This window comes from Neopelma chrysocephalum, unplaced genomic scaffold (assembly GCF_003984885.1).
Source record: "Neopelma chrysocephalum unplaced genomic scaffold, ASM398488v2 Primary Assembly neopelma1_65, whole genome shotgun sequence".
Taxonomy (NCBI): Eukaryota; Metazoa; Chordata; class Aves; order Passeriformes; family Pipridae; genus Neopelma; species Neopelma chrysocephalum.
Window position 1 is genome coordinate 2881881 of NW_020897722.1, and position 16501 is coordinate 2898381.

The window sequence follows — 16501 nt, forward strand, 5'->3', positions numbered from 1 at the left end:
CAAGCAACGTTTAATTTCCAGTGCCAGGGAGCCACTGGAGTTGTTTCCCAGCTCCTGGCTCTGGTGGGAGTGCTGATCAGAGGCAGAGCAAGGGATGGAAAGGGATTGGGCAGGGGTCGGGCAGGGAATGGGCAAAGGTCATGGAATCATAGAATCCCAGAATGGTTTGGGTTGGAAGGGACCTTAGAGATCACTTAGTTCCAACCCCCTGCCATGGGCAGGGACACTTTCCACTAGACCAGTTTGCTCCAACCTCACCTTGAACACCTCCAGGGACGGGGCAGCCACAGCTTCTCTGGGCAAAAGGGAATGGAAAAGGGGTCGAGCAGAGGTCAGCAGGAGATAGGGCAGGGACGGGCAGGGGACAAGCAGGGATTGGCAGTGCCTGTCTCTGCCCCTGCAGCAGCGGTGGCCCCTCTGTTCTCGCCCGCTCTCCCCCCGGGGCTGTCCCGCTCCCACTCCCACTCCCATTCCCACTCTCAGCCCCACTCCAGCTGCCCGGGGGGTCGAAGTCCAGGCCCGGCGGCCGGACGCGCCCCCGCACCCGCGGCAGAGGCGAGATCAGCGCCGTGCCCGTCCCGCAGGCCCCGGGCCCGGCGCGGCTCCTCCCGGGGAGGCGGGACCGCGGCTCCGGCAGCGCCTCGGCGGGCCCCGCGCTCGGCCGCGGCCATGGCGGGGCGGCCCGGGCCGGGCTCGGGGCGGCGGGAGGAGGTGGCGGCGGGCGGGGCCCGGCGCTTCCCGCGGGAGTGCTGCGAGGGGCTGGGCGGCCTGGACTACGGCCAGGTACCGGCGGGCCGCGGGCGGGCGGGAGGGCGGCCCCCGGGGAGGGAGCCCGGGGGTGGATCCTGCCCCCTCACCCTCCTCCCCCCCGCCAGTGCCACCGCGGGGCTCGGCGGATCCGCTGGGAATGACCCGCGGGTTGTGCCCGCAGGCGCAGCAAGGCCCGGGGCGCTCGGTGCCCGGTGCCCCACGTGCACCTGCTGCCCTCCCCAGCCCGGTTCCGCCCAAGCCGCGCTCCGGTCGCGCAGCAAGGGCAGCACCGGCACCGCGCAGCACCGTGATGGCTAACGCAGGTGCCCGTGCAGCTCTTGTTTGGGTGTCTGTGCAGTTCTGAGCCAAGTGCCCGTGCAGCTTTCGTTTGGGTTCCCATGCAGGTCTCACCTGGCTGTCCATGCAGCTCTTGCCCAGGTGCTTGTGCTGCTCTCACCCAGGTGCCTGTGAAGCTCGCTTGGATGCCTGTGCAGCTCTCAACTTGGGTGCCTGTGCAACTATCACCCATATGCCCCTGCAGCTCCTGTTTGAATGCCTGTGCAGCTCTCACCGAGGTGCCCATTTATCTCTCACCTAGGTTCCCATTTATCTCTTACCCAGCTGCCCGTTTATCTCTCACCCAGGTGCCCATGCAGCTCTCACGTGGGTGCCTGTGCAGCTCCCACCCAGGTACCCATATATCTCTCACTCAGGTGCCCATGTATCTCTCACCGAGTTGCCCATTTATCTCTCACCCAGATACCCATATATCTCTCAGGTGCCCATGTATCTCTCACCGAGGTGCCCGTGCTGCTCCCACCCTCCCTGACTTTGAGGCTGTGGACAAGCGGGCAGTGCCTGCCACGGTCATTGATTCTCGTCGGGGAGGAGGGGGCAAAGTTGAATGTTCTGTGCCTGTTACGTGGCTGTCCCAGCAGCTCGCAGAGACAGCTCATCCCATTAGGGCTCCCCTTTTATCCCGAAAAGCACACACCAGGCACAGGCCAATCTGCCTCCCGCTGGCAGCAGCCGCGAATTTGGTTGTTGAGGAGCAGAAAAGAAGGTGAGTGCAATGTTAACGATGTTGCCAGCCGGGAGTTAGTAGGTCAAGAAGCTTTTGTTCAACCCGTGCTGGCGGTGTGCTCGGCACCGTACAAAACGAGAGGAAAGAAGCTGTCCTGGTCCTGCAGGATTGCAATTGAAGCAGGATTAGACAGTTCGGCCCCGGTGCCAGCAGCTGTCTGGGTGCTTGGGTTACGGTTTGACAGTTTGAAGGGACAAGGTCTGGTGGGAGAGGGCTGCTTGGGGGTGAAGGGAGGGGAGGAGAGGCTGGCAAGTGTGGGAACAGGGGGAGACGGGTCAGGATCAGGCCCTAGGGCTGTTCCCATCGTTTCTCACCCGCACCCTTGTCCCCAGGGCTCAGATGAAGAAGCCCGGGGGGGCTGGGGTGGTAGTGGTTTGAAGGGGGCTGCGGGCCCCCATAAAGATCCCCCCTTTCCCCGTTGTTGTACGGCCTTTTCTCCTGCACTTTGCACTGTGGGTGGTCATGGCTGGGCAGGAGGCACTTGGAGTGACTGGATGTGCCCTGGGCCAGCACGGGAGCTATTCCCACAGCCTCTTCTTCGGGCTAGGAGCGGTGCTGCACTTACCAACCCCTCTCCATGAATCATGCTGTGGCTCTGGTTCTTTCCAAGAACCTTTGAGGAGCCAGTGGGAATTTCTCTCCCGGATGGGCGAGGTGGAGCCGATGCCTTTTCGAGCCATTCTGTCCCCTGGCATCCAAAGGACTTGCAAACACAGCTGTGTTGGGGAAGCAAAAACCTTCCACGTCTCAATGTTGTCTTTGATTTTGTTTCAAGCAAGGGAAGGGCTTGGGCTGGGCTGTTTTGTCTTTTGTTTTCAAAGTTTTTGGCAAAAAAAAAAGGCCCTGGCTGTTTTTCATCAAATACCAGCACAGGGAGAGGGAGTGAGGAGGGAGAAGTAGCATGGCTTACTGCATGTAAAAAATGCTGACAATGTCATGAGCCATCCTGGGAAAAAAAGCTCTTTCTTATAAGGAGAACAACGAGTTTTAAGGGTTTTTTGTTGTCATTAAGACAGGAAATTTTTTTGCAGCTTCTTACAATGCAAATGCATCCCCCTCGCTGTGGAAGGGGTTTACATCACTATTCTTTCATGGAAGACAAGTTTAAGGCTGACACAGTTCATTGCTTGGAGTTTCCATGCAGATCAGCATCCCTGGGGCAGTTCTCTGTCTGCAGGGACACCGAGGTGCTGTGGACAGTGCTCCTTTTCCTGAAACATACTTGGGTTGGCAGCTGCCCTGTGAGACTGTGAGCAGCAAAGTGAAAGCAGCAGCGTCATTGCAGTGCCCATGTCCTTCTGGGCACTGCTGTGAGTGTGGGGCTCCCAGAGAGCCCAGTGCCCCTGGGGTTTTTGGGGAATGGCTTGGAGGAGCCCCCATTCTCCTGCTGGGCTTTGCACCCTGACACAGTGCTTTGCAAGCTGTAGCATATTGCTTTGGGCCATTAGAAGATTCATCCACCCTTGGGGCAGCTGATGGATTTGATTTGAGGTGAAGTGCCCCATGTTCGGGTGTAATGGCCAGTGTCCCATGGGAACCTGCACTCCAGTAACCATCTCTCCTTCCCCAGGTGGATGTGGCAGCCATGGCACGGCTCTTTGGCTACGTGGATGTGACTGACACTGGCTTCATTGTGGCTGTGCTCTCCATCGCCTTCAACCCACTCTTCTGGAATGTGGTAAGAGCTGCCTGCACTCCAGCTGCTCCTTCACTCTCAGCCTTCCTTTCCCAGCTTCCTTTGGGATGCGCTTTTGGAGGAGAAACCTCTTTTGGGGAAGTCTGGTGGGCTGGGTGGAGGGAATGGTGCTCAATTAGACATTAAAGATGGGTGAGCAAGGAGCTGTGCTGCAGAGTGAGCTCCTGGGGCTGGAGGTGACCATGAGGGATGTCACAGAGGAGGTGAAGGTGGGAGCCAGCACAGGATGCAGCAGGAATTAGGAGCTGAGCTTAGGAGAGGGGGGAGAGCAATCAAACCCGTCCTTCAGCCGCACCTCCCACCCAGCAGACAGGCACTGGTCACCACTGGGTCTGAGCATAAACAGCATTAACCCCCATCAGGGGGCTGCACTGCGTACGTTGCCCGCTGCTTCCCCTTGAAATACGTTGGCAGCTGTTTGTGTGGATGGCAGGAAGGAAAAACACTCAGCCAAAAGTTAACCTGAAAAAACATTCCTCCTCCACCGTGCTGCAAAGCCTGGCAAAGAGCTGCAGGGTTGGCAGCAAGCCAGCCCCAACGGGAGCAGGGTATCTGTGCTCTGGTGGTGTCTGTGGAGGACACAGTGCTCTGGGAACCCTGGCTGGAAGAGTGTCCACTGCCCTGCCACCACTGTGGTTTGCTACCTCCCTGCAAGAGCAGCAGGAGTCATTGCTGGCCCCGTTTCTGAGCATTGCAGAGCCAATGTGCCAAGCAGGGAGAAGCTTTGGGCAGGCTGGCTGCAGGATGAGGGGACTCTCACCCCACTGCACCCTCAGCAGCACAGCTGAAGTGTGGGGTGAAATGTCCCTGCCAGCACTCATGGGGATGGGATGTCGTTTCAGCCATGATTCCGAAATCTGCCCACCGAACCTCCCGACAGGGATTCTCTCCCTGGAGAATTCTCCTTAAATAGGCCTTATTTTTCCAGAGGGGGAGGACTCATCTCTCTCTGAGCATGGGGGCTCTTGAGATTGTCTCACGCTGGGCTTTGGAAAAGCGAGGCTCTCCTGGCTGTGAGTCACTTTGGAAACCTCTGTCGGAGCTCTTTGTTGCAGCCTCCCTAATTTTTCATGCAACTCGTTATTAAAAAGTCTCACGGTGTCTGAAATGCGAGCTGGAATATGCCACATTATTTCGACTGCGGAGTCATCATTTAGCATAAAGAATCAATGAACAAGAAGATTCAGGATGTGGTCTCTGGGGGGAGAGACTGGCTCTGGCAAAAAAACTGCATGAAAGAGAAAGAAAAAAGTACTTTATTAGCATCTGCTGCTGCGCCTGCGACTCGTGGGACGCCTGCAGCTTGGGAAATAGCGTTGCTTTTTGGCTCAGGAGTTTGGCTGCTGTTAAAGGACAGGGAAAGCTGATGTAACTGCAGGAAGTTCGTTGCTCCGCGTTGCTGTTGTCCCCTCCCGGTGGCTGGAGAGCGGTGCCGTTGGCAGCAGGTGGCACTCCAAGCCAGACGTGCAGGGCTGCATCCGGGAGCAGGAGGCATCTCGGCGTGGGTTTGAGCGAGCAACCCGAGCTGGGTGCTGGGGTAAGCTCTGGGGAGGTGAGCGTGGCGTTCCGTGTTTCCCCGGCTGTAACAGGCCGGGTGGGATCTCACAGTCCCTGGGCCTCCACCCCTCCATGCTCTGCCCGAGCACCCGAGCATCTCCCTGGAGTTTTCAGTCACAGTGTGTGGCTCACATCAGGCACTTCTGGAAGGCTCTTGCAGGGGATCTGTAGGTACTGCAGCCCTAAACAAGCCCCCAGTGTTGGCTACATTTCAGCAAGAGTGACCCCAGACATCCCTGATTTTCTCTGACCTGCTTCCTTTACTTCCTCCCCGTCCTTTTTTCCATGTGATCAGTGTCCCCTGCCTGCACCCAGCCAGCAGCTCTTTCTTTCCCTACATCCCTGCACAGGCTCCCTCTGTCCTTGGCAATTTGGGTTCCTTCCCAGCAGCTGAGATCTCTTCTGCATCTGAATTACTCTGGGTTTCCAAGAGCTTAAGTGCAAAGACTGGATTTCTGCACAGCGCCAAGCACTCTCTGCTCTCTCTGCTCAATAAGTAATGTGGGACCATGCTCAAAATCCCTCCTGTGCATGAAATTCCTGATTTGGATAGAAATTGGGTGGGGATGGATTGATTTAGTTCAGTGTCTTAATTCCCTGTTTCTGCTGAACTCCAGCCAGGTCTGCCTCTTCCAAAGTTTGGCGCCGGGTTGTCCTTGCTATGCAGTGCCTCTGAATAAATATGTGGTGGGGAAACCCTGGCTCCATGCGGTGCTTGGATCATGGAGAGGTGCATATCAAGGCCTCCAGCACAGCAGGGTGGCCTAGTAAGCACCAGGCATGTTTCTCTGGGACAAAACCTGCAGAGTTTGGGGATGAAGCACAAACTCTGGAGGCTGTGGAGGAGCGTGGCTCCAGAGAAAAACCTGATGCTTGTCAGGTCGATGGATGTACTTTGGCTAAGAGAACAATTTCAAGGACCAGAGCCTAAGTGGGGCAATTTGCAGACTCCAGCTGGATTGTGCTGATGCTCCCTCCTGTTCTCCACAGGGGAGAAAAACTCTTCCAAAAAGGCCTCGGGACTCCCAGTTCCCACCCTCCTCCCTGTGGGCATGTGCAGGAGGCTACCATGAGTGTCTCCCCAGGGCTGCCCACTGCATTTCCCCACCAAACTCGGGCTTGCACCCCTTCTTCTGCTTCCATGCCCTCCATATATGTTAAAATCCCATCCTTGCCTGGGCAGCCCCCAGGTTATGCTGGCCACAGCACAGCTTGGATGTGTTCCTGCACTATTCTCTGTTTTATTCCGTTTTTTTTCCCCTCTCCTACTCATGCTGTCTCTGCTTTCCCACCCGCCGTGGCTGTTATGAAAGGAGCTGCTGGGAGCTGTGGTCCTGCATGAGGCAGGAACGCAGGTGAGGTCCCAAAAGGCAGCAGTGGAGCTGTTTTGGGAATGAAATCACTTCAAACTCCCCAAGGATGTTCAGTGCAGCTGGGAGACCTGAGGTACCGTGGGGCTGTAGAGGGGCACCCGGCAAGGAGCAGGCACATCTCTGGAGCTGAGCCATAAAACGTTAATGAGGCCAGAGCAGCAGGAACTTCAATAAATCCCATCTGTGTTTGGAAAGCCACAGAACCATGGGAGAAGCTTCCCATCCCTTGGTAACTAAGGAAGGTATTAAATAACAACTCCTCAGGGACAAATATTTTCAAGTCAGGAGAGACAGATAACCTGCATGCAGGAGGCTTTAAAGAGCTGGCTGAGCCTTTTCACAGGGGGACTTTCTAGAAAGCTGGAAGGTTTCTGTCACTCTCAGTAGCAACCAGGCATAGCCATGAGGCCACTAGTCTGACGTCCATCACCACGCAAGTGAGTTTCAAGTGGGAAGTGCATCCATCAGCAATCTTTTCCTGATTTGAGCCTCTTAAAAATTTAGGTCTGGCGTCAGGGACCGATTTAGAAATGGCTCATCTTCAGCTGCCGCCCCAGAGCTCACTCCTCCCGTCACCTCTGGTCACCCCCTTGAGACACCCGTGTGTCTCACAGGAATCTGCAGGGTGAAACCCCAAATGTCACAGTTAGGAACAGGCTTGGCGTAATTTAGCGTGATTTTAAAGAACACAGACCCCGTCAGACAGCGATTTTATTCTTCAAGGTTGCAGCTTTTCCTGTTCAGGGTAGCAAGATCTCTGTTCTAGACCTCTGTCAAGCGTTTAAGCTGCATGAGGTTTTGATTAAAGAAGTAGTAGCTGCACAGGGACCTGGGCTGACAACGCCTGGCTCCTGATGGATGTGTACCTCTTGGTTCATTTATTTTTAATTTCCCATCCTTTTCTCCTTCTTCGGAGATTGGAGGAATCTGCCAAGTGGGTAAGAAGTGCTTGTGCTGGTGGGGAGGGGAGAGATTGCAGACACTGGCAGCCTGATTTCACCTACCTCTGACCACTTCTTGCTAAACTCGGAGGAAGGTGCCTGGCCCAAAATCTCCCCACGCTGCTGGGAAGCAGCTGGAAGCTCAGAAGTTGCTGGGATTCAGACCTCAGTGAGAACCGAGAACTGAAACTCTGAGTAACCTTTTTAGGACAGGAGAAAAAAGCCTGATGCTGGGGGATTTCAGCAACTCTCACTGCCTGTCTTACAGAAGGGAAGGATTGAGCAGTGGTTTGATGGTGGTGTGTCAGCACCTCGCAGGGGAAAGGAAATTGCAGGGTATGAAATAGCTGTGTGAGGGCTGAGATGGCAGCAGGGAGTACACCTCAGTTAGCTGAAGTTTACAGCACTGGGAGATGAATGAGTTGGGGGTGATTTAATGTTTTTTTTCTGGCCTTCAAATTCTGTAAGCCTACGAGATTTTTGTGGGCTCCCCCGCAAACCTCTGCCTGCCTGCAGCCGTGGGGGAGAGCAGAAAACAGCCCTCAACCAGCTTCTGGAAAGTGCTTTTAGACCCCATCATAGAAGCCGCGGCACAGTGGCGATGATTATCTGCTTATAACAGATGCTAGATCAATAGCGGGGCTTCAAGCTATGCTGCAAGGCAATTGACTGCAGAAAGTGTTTCTTTATCGGGGTAAAGCTGGGCTTGCAACGAGGCTCAGATTCGCTCTTACATCTCCGGTCTTAAAATGTCACCACCAGCTCTGATGCCTTTCATCCTTTGTGCAGGGAGAGAACGCACATTATTCATAATTGGACTCTCTACCAGGCAGCAATAGCCGTTTTCATTTCCTACAGTGGCTGAGAAAGAGTGAGGATTAGCCCTTTTTTTTTTTCTGTCTCCCAAACAGCATTTAGTGGCAATTTTATTCCAAGTGACTTGGTAACGCTTTCACTCAGGCAGCGAGGGCTTCGCGTGTGGTGAGCGGATGGCATCGATTCTCCAGCTGTCTTATAACAGGGCAAGTCCTGGCCGGGTGTGTAACACCACCAGCCCTGTTTGTCTCCTAAATTTAGCTTTTCCAGTGTGTTGACACTGCTGTGAGCCACATAACAAGCACCAAAACTGGGTCGCACCCTCCAGTGTGCCGGCTGGAGTGGCACAATTAGGAGCACTGGCACCTTGAGGGAGAGCCACATCCTTTGTCCCAGCGCTGCTTCCCGCAGCCTCCCATCTGGAGGTGGTGATGTTTTCATCTAAATCCTCTTGAAGAAGCTGTGCAATATATTTTTATGATGTCCTTGCAGGCTGAGCTGCCTGAGGTGGGGGAAATCGTGGAGCCCAGCCTGGCCAGGCAGCTGTGAGCTGAGATGCTTCATCTGTGTGTTGAGCCAGGCACGGTCTCGGCCCTTGGGACTCCAGGCAAGGTGGTGGCAATCATTCCAACAGCTGCCCACCCACTGTGCACAGGTACCTGCCAAGACAGGCTGTGCTTGGTCAGCTGAGCCGTTTCTGTACCTGTTCCTAGCATGAATTTGGGATCCAGCTGGTGTGCGACGTGCCTGCTCAGCGTTTCTCAAAACCAAGGTCAGAATCCGTCTCTCACCTCACAGCTGACCCGAAAAGCAACCTCCTTTTTTTAGCATCTGCAGAATGCTTCTCTGAAAACCCAGGGTCTTTGTTGTATATACTGGACTTCTCTTGTTTAGTGTTTTAAAAATAAACTGCAGGCTGCTGGCAGCCCTGCTGGAGTAACTCAGCACACATGCACAAAAGATGAAAAAAATTTATTTAAGCCAAGAGTCTTGTTTCCATATGCACCAGAGGATTACCTGTAGACCCTGGAAGTTGGAAGAGGCCCTTTCTTCTCTAGCCCATGCTATCCCTATCCTGCTATCCTGCTGCTAAACTCTTTCACCTGCTGATGGGGTGCTGATCAGAGATATTAGTCTATGAAATGGCAATTCTGTGACCACCTGCTTCTCACGAGACAAGGCAAAAAATGCAGCTGGAGGCAAAAAAGAAAGTGATATGATCTACCCAGACCGGGAGGCATGGAAGACGTTGGGTCCTCCCACGTGGTCCTGGGCTTTGGCAGTGTTTGTGCATAGCCTGGGGACTGGGAGCTGCTGGATCCCTGAGGGGAGAAACCCACTGCCATCCCCAGGACATCAGCAATTCAGGGGCTGGACGGGGACTTCCCGTGTTGTGTGCCTGCCACAGTCACAGACGTGAGCCGGCTGTTCTCCAGCTGTGCCGTGGCATAGAGTGTTTTGCAGAAGCCTGCCCAGTTCCCAGAAGGATGGGATCTCCCAAAATAGGCTGTCTTGACGAAGAAATGCAGAGACATGCAGTCTGCTGGGTGCTCCTGGGAGGTTATTTCCGTAAGCCCCGCTGACGTGCTCCCATCACAATGCAGTTGGATCTCCTGCACGTCTGGAGACTCATGTGAAGGGAGACATTGGGGTTTCATGGATCCAGCTTGTGGCAGGGTGATGGCACACAGGTTTGGCACCTCAAAGAAAATGCCACCTCATTTTCTCTATTTCCCCCCCCTCCATGAACTCTGAGGTGACACTCTCCTCCAGTTGCTCACATGGCAGCAGCGAATGGGTAGAAAAGTAGATTAGTAAATCAGTAAAGCAAAACCCTCCTTCTCTTTTCCACCTATATGATGTCCCCAATGACAAGAGCAGCTGGAAATGGTTTTTGGCAGGAGCATCCCACATCCCTGCTCTCCTGAGTGTGAAACAAGATAGTTCAGCACTCCGATCACAGCAGCGCTCGTTGGAGACTGGTTCTTAGTAAATATTGGGAGCCTCATCTTAAAGCAAACAAGTATGTGCAGCCCCCTGGGCTGCCTTACATTGCCCTTTCTAAGGCTTTAAAACCCCTGTATCCCAACCCAAGGGAAGGGCTGTGGAGCCACTGCCTGATTTTCCTTTTCCCTGCCAAGCCATCTGAACTTCTGTGCTTGCTCCCATGCGGGAATGAGGGGTGACTTTCTTAGGAAATTAAAAATTTGGTTGCCAGAAAAGCTGGAAACCCCAGGCCTGTCTGTGCACCTGCACGTGGCTTCATCAAACTCCCCTGATCTCCTAGCAGATGTTAGTGTCAGGGAGAGGAAGGCTGGTGGGAGCTCTTGATTTTCCCATACATCATGGAAATTGTGACCCACCGTGGTACAGTGTCTACTCATCTGGATTGGACAATATCTTGTTCGGCTTTTTTTTCCTTGTAGAACCTTTTTTGTTCCCTCTCTTTACTCCCCCAGACCAAGGATGATGCAGCCGTGGGCTTGTTCTGCGGGTTGGGATGTGCGAGCTGCTGCTTTGTCTGGCTGAAGGGTTTTCACTCGCTGTCTGTGTAGGCACATTCATTTTTGGTGTGCTTTGGAGAAGAAAAAGGCTATGAACAGCTCACACCCCTGAAGAGGGTGAAATAGAGATGGGTTTTAGCAATTTTCTATGCTTTTGGCTGTTGTGGGGAAGCCTGGCCGTCAGGGCTCCCAGAACACCTTCGTCACCTCCTTTGTGCAGTGGGAGGTTTGCTCGTTATCTGGTTTCTGCTTCGCTTATAAAAGAAGCTGTAATTGTAGCAGCTCCTTGCCATAAAAGCACAAAGACATTTTCAGGGAAGGAAAGTGTGCATGCAGCTTTTATGATCCTTTACAGTACTCCTTCTGCCCACTTTTCTCGCCTCCTGCCCTTTGTCCGGCATCATCTCTGTGCCTGCCTGCTGTTCAGCACGACCCCCTCTGGCTCGAACCTCTTCTTTGCTATAGAAGTGCCCCCCTAAGATAGAAAGCATCCTCCTCATCAGTCTTCTTGGGTTAAGAGAAGACAGACTCCCCAATGCCCCCACATAGCCAGGTGTTCCAGTTCCTGCCTCTTTCCTCAGAACTGTGAGCCCAACAGCAGATGCTCAATCTGCAAAATCTCAGGGAGGACTTTGAACTGGGGAAAAGAACCTTTCCATCTGTCTGTGACTGCAGTGTACACCCATTAACAGGACTGAAGCAATACCAAATCAGATCACCTTGAGGCACACATGCTTGTTCCTATAAAAAAACCAGAATGACCTCAGACGAGATACAGTATTTTTAACTATGAAGCATTCCTACTAAGTGCCTTTTCCTGTTTATTTTTACCAGGACATTGTTGTAATGACTGCAGACTTACTCATTTCATTCCCAAGGCTGGAGAGCAGCAATGAATTCGTTTCATTTTGAGATTTCGTTGTACAATCATTTTCCAGAGATCGATGTTCTCAGAAGCCAAAGCGAGTGCATTGCCCAAACGAGGAGCATTGCTTTTCTTCCTGTAGCCGTTAAGCTTTTGGTACCTGCTGCAGATGCAAGAGGATCACAGCTGGAAGGACTTGCTCAGCCTCCTTCATCCACCTCTGTGTAAGGACTCTGGTAGAAATTTGTGGAGCAAAGGACTGTGAGAGGGTTTTGAGCACTGGATGCAGGGCTTGTGTCTGCATCCCTGCATTGGGCTTTGAGGCCGCAGAAGGGAGAAGGAGCTCCCCTGGGATGTAGATCACGGGGTCTGAGGATGACTGTTCACCTGGGGTTTGGGTTACATTTCTTGCACTGAACAACTACAACAGGGCACGTGGTTACACCCACCCACACCCGGAGGAACCCCAGCGCCAACCCCAGCAAGGCCGAGGGGTCCGGTGGTTGTATTTAACCCTTCAGGTTGTTGTTACTGGTTGTGCCCCACGGGTTGAACATCTCATCCCCGAGCAGAGGGGAACAGCGCGCGGCTGCCGCGTTACATAAAGATCACATTGTCCCTCTCTATTGTTGGCCGCCCAGACGGCAGCAGCATCGCAAACATGCGTGTCCTCAGTGCCGTGGGAAATGTTCCCAGGGGTGGCTTAACACAGAGTGTGGAACGTGATATGATGAGCAGGGAGAGGACAGGAGGCCCTCCGGCCAAAATCAGTGCTTGCTGAGCGCAGCCAGTGCAACCAATACCTCTTTTCCAGCGAACTCTCACTACTCTGCGAAGGGGTATTAGGTTTCTCTTGCATTTTGTGCTCTGTGAGGCGTATTTATTTTCTTCTCTCCCCCCCCTTCCCTGTCCCCCTCCTGTCACAGCTCCTGCGGGAGCCATGAGCGGGTACACTCTGTCCAGAGGATGGGTGTGTTGGGAGTCCTTATTAGCAGACTTATTCCAGAGAATTAAACCCTAATTTCACAAAAGGGCAGCGAGAGAGCGCCTGCAGCTCTGGGAGAAGCTGAGCTTTGTGTGTTGTTTGCAAATGGCACAAGAAGTCCTGGTCTCAGCCTGCTGGTCCTGGTCACTGGGGTATTGTGACCAAAAGAGTAATTGTTGTGTTTCTTTACTTCTTAAAAAAAAAATTACAAAGTGGTGTACAAGGAAACCAGCCATGCCTCCTCTGCTGTGCTGTCACTTGTGCCTCCACTTGTTTTCGGTCTCAGGGCTTTAAAATGTTTCTAATCCTCTTCCACTTCATCTTTTTACAACCCTGCTGCAAAATGTGCCTCTGCGACACCTGTCATTGTTTCTCCCTGAATTAATAGTTGTGTGTAATTGTGACCTGCCACAGGATGCTGTCTTGCTCTGTCAAAAAGAGAGATGCTAATGAAGAACATTGGGTACCACATTATGGGAGAGCAAGGCTCGACTCGCCGGGATGTGGGACATGTACTTGCCGTACTGTTATTGCCAGCCTGGGCAGAAATGGTATTTCTGTCTCTCATCAGTCACTGGCTAATGATTGTAATTTTTACTTGCTGAGAAACTCTGGATATAATGGACTTCATTAACAGATACATGAGATGCTACCAGACCTGCATTAGGGGGAGAGAGGAAGAAAACAATCCCTGCGTGGAGGAAATTTTATTATTTATCTGTAGCAGTAGAAGTGATGCAGAATTAGTGTGGGATTCGGCAGTGTGGCTAATGAGCTGGGCTGAGCTGGAATCCAAGCAAACCTATTAACGCGAACAAACTGCAAAGATGATGCCCAGGCCTGAAAACCCTCACATCCAACACGAGATCCAAGCAGTGTCTGGGATGGCTCGGTTGCTTTATGTTCCTCTGCATGGGTCCGGGTTGTTGCTGTTGTGTTTGTGTCCCGAGAGGCTGCTGTTTGCTGTCACCCCCCCCAGCCTTTCTCCTTCCCCTTCTCTCCTGCCAGCTCCTTCTTACTCATACACTGGGCGAATTGGAGCTCCTGATTTAATCTTTAAGACAACAGAGCCAAAGTATTTGCACTCCCATGGGCCACAGCTGCTTGAATAATTGCCCGAGTTGAAACATTGTGGTTCAGCCCCAGTTTTCAGTTGCAGGCAGTGGCACATCTGCGGGTCCAGCTGATTGGGGTCACGGTGACAGAGCTGAGTGCTCACGCTGGTACCCAGGCGTGTATCTGCAACTAAATACAGGCCATACAGGAGAGGAAAAAGCACCTGATTTAGCTGACATCTGCAGTATAGCTTTATACAGTCTCTTTGCAATGAATCAGAGGCTGAAAGAAATGTCAGAGTCGTTAGATGACCTCAATCTCCTTTTACCTGGAACCTGTGAAGGCTTGTCTCGGTTTGGGAACAGGGTATTCTTACATAGGATACACTTGCTGAAGATTGACCATTTTCATTCCAGCTAGAATAACTGTTTTTTAATCAGGCTGACCTTATTTGCAACGGCAATAGTGATTTGAACTAGAGGTTTGCAGCAACGTTGGAAAGCTTTGAAGAGCAGAATAGGTGCCTCGTGACACAGATAAAGCTTTATCCCCACATTTAAAACCAAATCCAAGGCGCTGAGGAGAATTCAGAGGGACTTGACCTCAGCACTGCGATCCATTGGGATCCAGGGCCTAATTTGGAAATAACGCAATGGAACAGAGGCGAGAAAATAAAAGGAGAGTCTTAAAAAAAGGAGAGACGTTTGTCTTGTAATGTGGCATTTGTGCTGAGTGCTTGCTGACAGTGTGGTGCAGCAAAGAGCTTGTCTTCCTAAATCGATGCCAGTTCAAACATCGTCAGTGCTATTGTCGGATCGCTTTGTTTGGAAGTGGGTCTGTTGGGTAGACAGCCTGTTTTGGTGAAGCAGCTGTGTAGAAAACTTCAGACACTTCCCCAGCTTTGCTTTTTTTAGGGTTGCATCAGTACGAGCAACAAGGGAAAAAAATAAGCAAATACAGGATGTGAGATGGATCTGAATGTTCTCAGTCACTCGAGACCGACACACACCTTTGCTTCTGGTTGGTTTGGGAAGGTGCCTGCTACAGACTGCCTGAGCAAAATCCAATCTGTTTCACCCAGGGAAAATGCTCCCAGCTTCAGAAAAATGTATGAAAATACGAGGTTTGTGGTTTTCTGGATGGGAACTGTGTGCAGTGGGAAGCTCGGTGTGGGCCAAGTCATCTGGGCATGGAAGATGCAAAGAAATCCGGCAAAATGCTTCCCCGTCCTGCGCATGAGATGCTCATCTGGCAGCACTTACCTTCCCTCTGGTCTCCAGCAGAGCCCCAGATACTTGTGTAGGGGCAGCCTCTGCCTTTTCTTAATCTCAGAAGATTATTTTGTTTGGTTGTATTCATGGTTTAGAGGAGCTGGGTGTGTCCCAGCTGCTCCCCATTCCCTCATGCAGCCCATGAGTCCCTCCCACTGCTTGGCCATCCCCACCACATCCCAGACCGGGACTGGAAAGAGCCTTCCCTATCCCGTGCTGCGCTCTGGAGAAATCATTATTTCACAAATATTTTTTCCATGGGATTTTTTGGCTGGGAGAGTTGGTTTGGGCCTGATTCCCTGTGGCTGGAGCGCATCACCCTTTCCCTTCACTCTCGGGGAGCTGCTCATAAGGGCTCCCCATGCCCACTCTCAAAATTAATTAACACAGCTCATTCTGGCTTATTGAAATCACCTGCCTTCAGCTTCCAGCACTTTGGACATAAATTATGAGCTCTTTGCTTTGAGGAGAAGCTGTTCAGATTCTGTGTTGGAAATTGCTAGCAAATGCAGCCCGTATTCCGTGTCATTTTTGTTTTTATTGAAGAGGAGAGGATGTGGCTCATGGAACATCCATGGACCTGGGCTGCCTTGGCATACGCTAAGCAGGGGCTTGTTTTCTTTGCAGCCTGCTGATGAGATCCTACTCTGACAAATCACATAAACACTATTAGAGAAATGAAATTTTTTATCTAACTGTTTATCATGAGTGGATTCAAGGTAAAGGCTCATATGGAGGTAATCTCAAGGGATAACTCTGAGGTAAAGCGTACCTAGTCCTTATGAAACCCTTATCTGTTTACCTGCCAGCTTGTTTTGTTTCCCCAACTCAAGGCTGTTAGCTGGGGTAACCTGTGCCGTTTCAGTCCAATTACTGGAGATGGATGCAGGGGGGGTTATTTTTTTAGGCTAAACCTAGTGGAGGCAGGCTGGGTTTCTGTAATGTCTTTCCACTTTTAAAGAAGTGGAGTCACTTTACTCTTCTCCCTGTGTCAAAGTGCTCAGACTGGACCCCGTTGACCCCCTCAGCAGCAGCATTCATTGGAAAACAGTCCCTAGAAGAGGCACTCCAGCTTGTGTTTCGTCCTCTTAACTTGCTGTTTTGCGTGATGGGCTTTACAGGCAGTGAGGTTTGTCACGCTGGTTTGTCTCAGCACTGCAGCTCCACAGCCAGTCCCTTGGTTTTGGAGAGGAGCCTGCCCTGCTCTGTGCTTGTAGCTAGTTCTCTTCTTCAACCCCTAGGATGTTCTCCATTTTTTTGAAGCACTTTGTGTGTTCCAAACCAACTGTTCCACTGTGAGAGCCTGCAAACGTGTGGCTTTTCCCTCTTTGTCACCTGGGTGCGCAGCCCCACCGTTCCAGCTGGCTGTTCCACGCCACAGTGTCCTTGCACAGCCAGTCCACACATTGCCTTGTCTCTCCAAAACCCTGCTCCTGTTTCTTTTGGCTGGAATGAACAACAAACGCCCCATCCAGAGCCCGTGAAAGGCAATGGAAAAATCTTCCTTGCGTCAAATCGACGCTTTCCTTTCCAAACTGAAAACCCTTGGCAGACACGGATGAGCTAAGCCTTGCTGCTCGGCAGCTGTTACTGCCATGCACCA

At 52.3% G+C, this 16501-nt stretch overlaps 1 protein-coding gene across 2 annotated transcripts in view; it reads left to right on the forward strand.

Moving 5' to 3' along the window:
* The first annotated feature begins 706 nt into the window (after positions 1-706).
* PEMT (phosphatidylethanolamine N-methyltransferase) overlaps positions 707-16501 on the forward strand; it is a 41690-nt gene continuing 25895 nt past the window's right edge. The window contains exons 1-2 of one of the 2 annotated variants that reach the window (XM_027683705.1): positions 707-783; positions 3405-3512. In XM_027683705.1, the coding sequence (XP_027539506.1) occupies positions 3420-3512 (93 nt within the window). In that variant the 5' untranslated portion in view covers positions 707-783; positions 3405-3419. Of the gene's footprint in view, positions 784-1628; positions 1814-3404; positions 3513-16501 lie in introns of those variants that run through there. The other variant, XM_027683706.1, reaches the window with a different exon arrangement.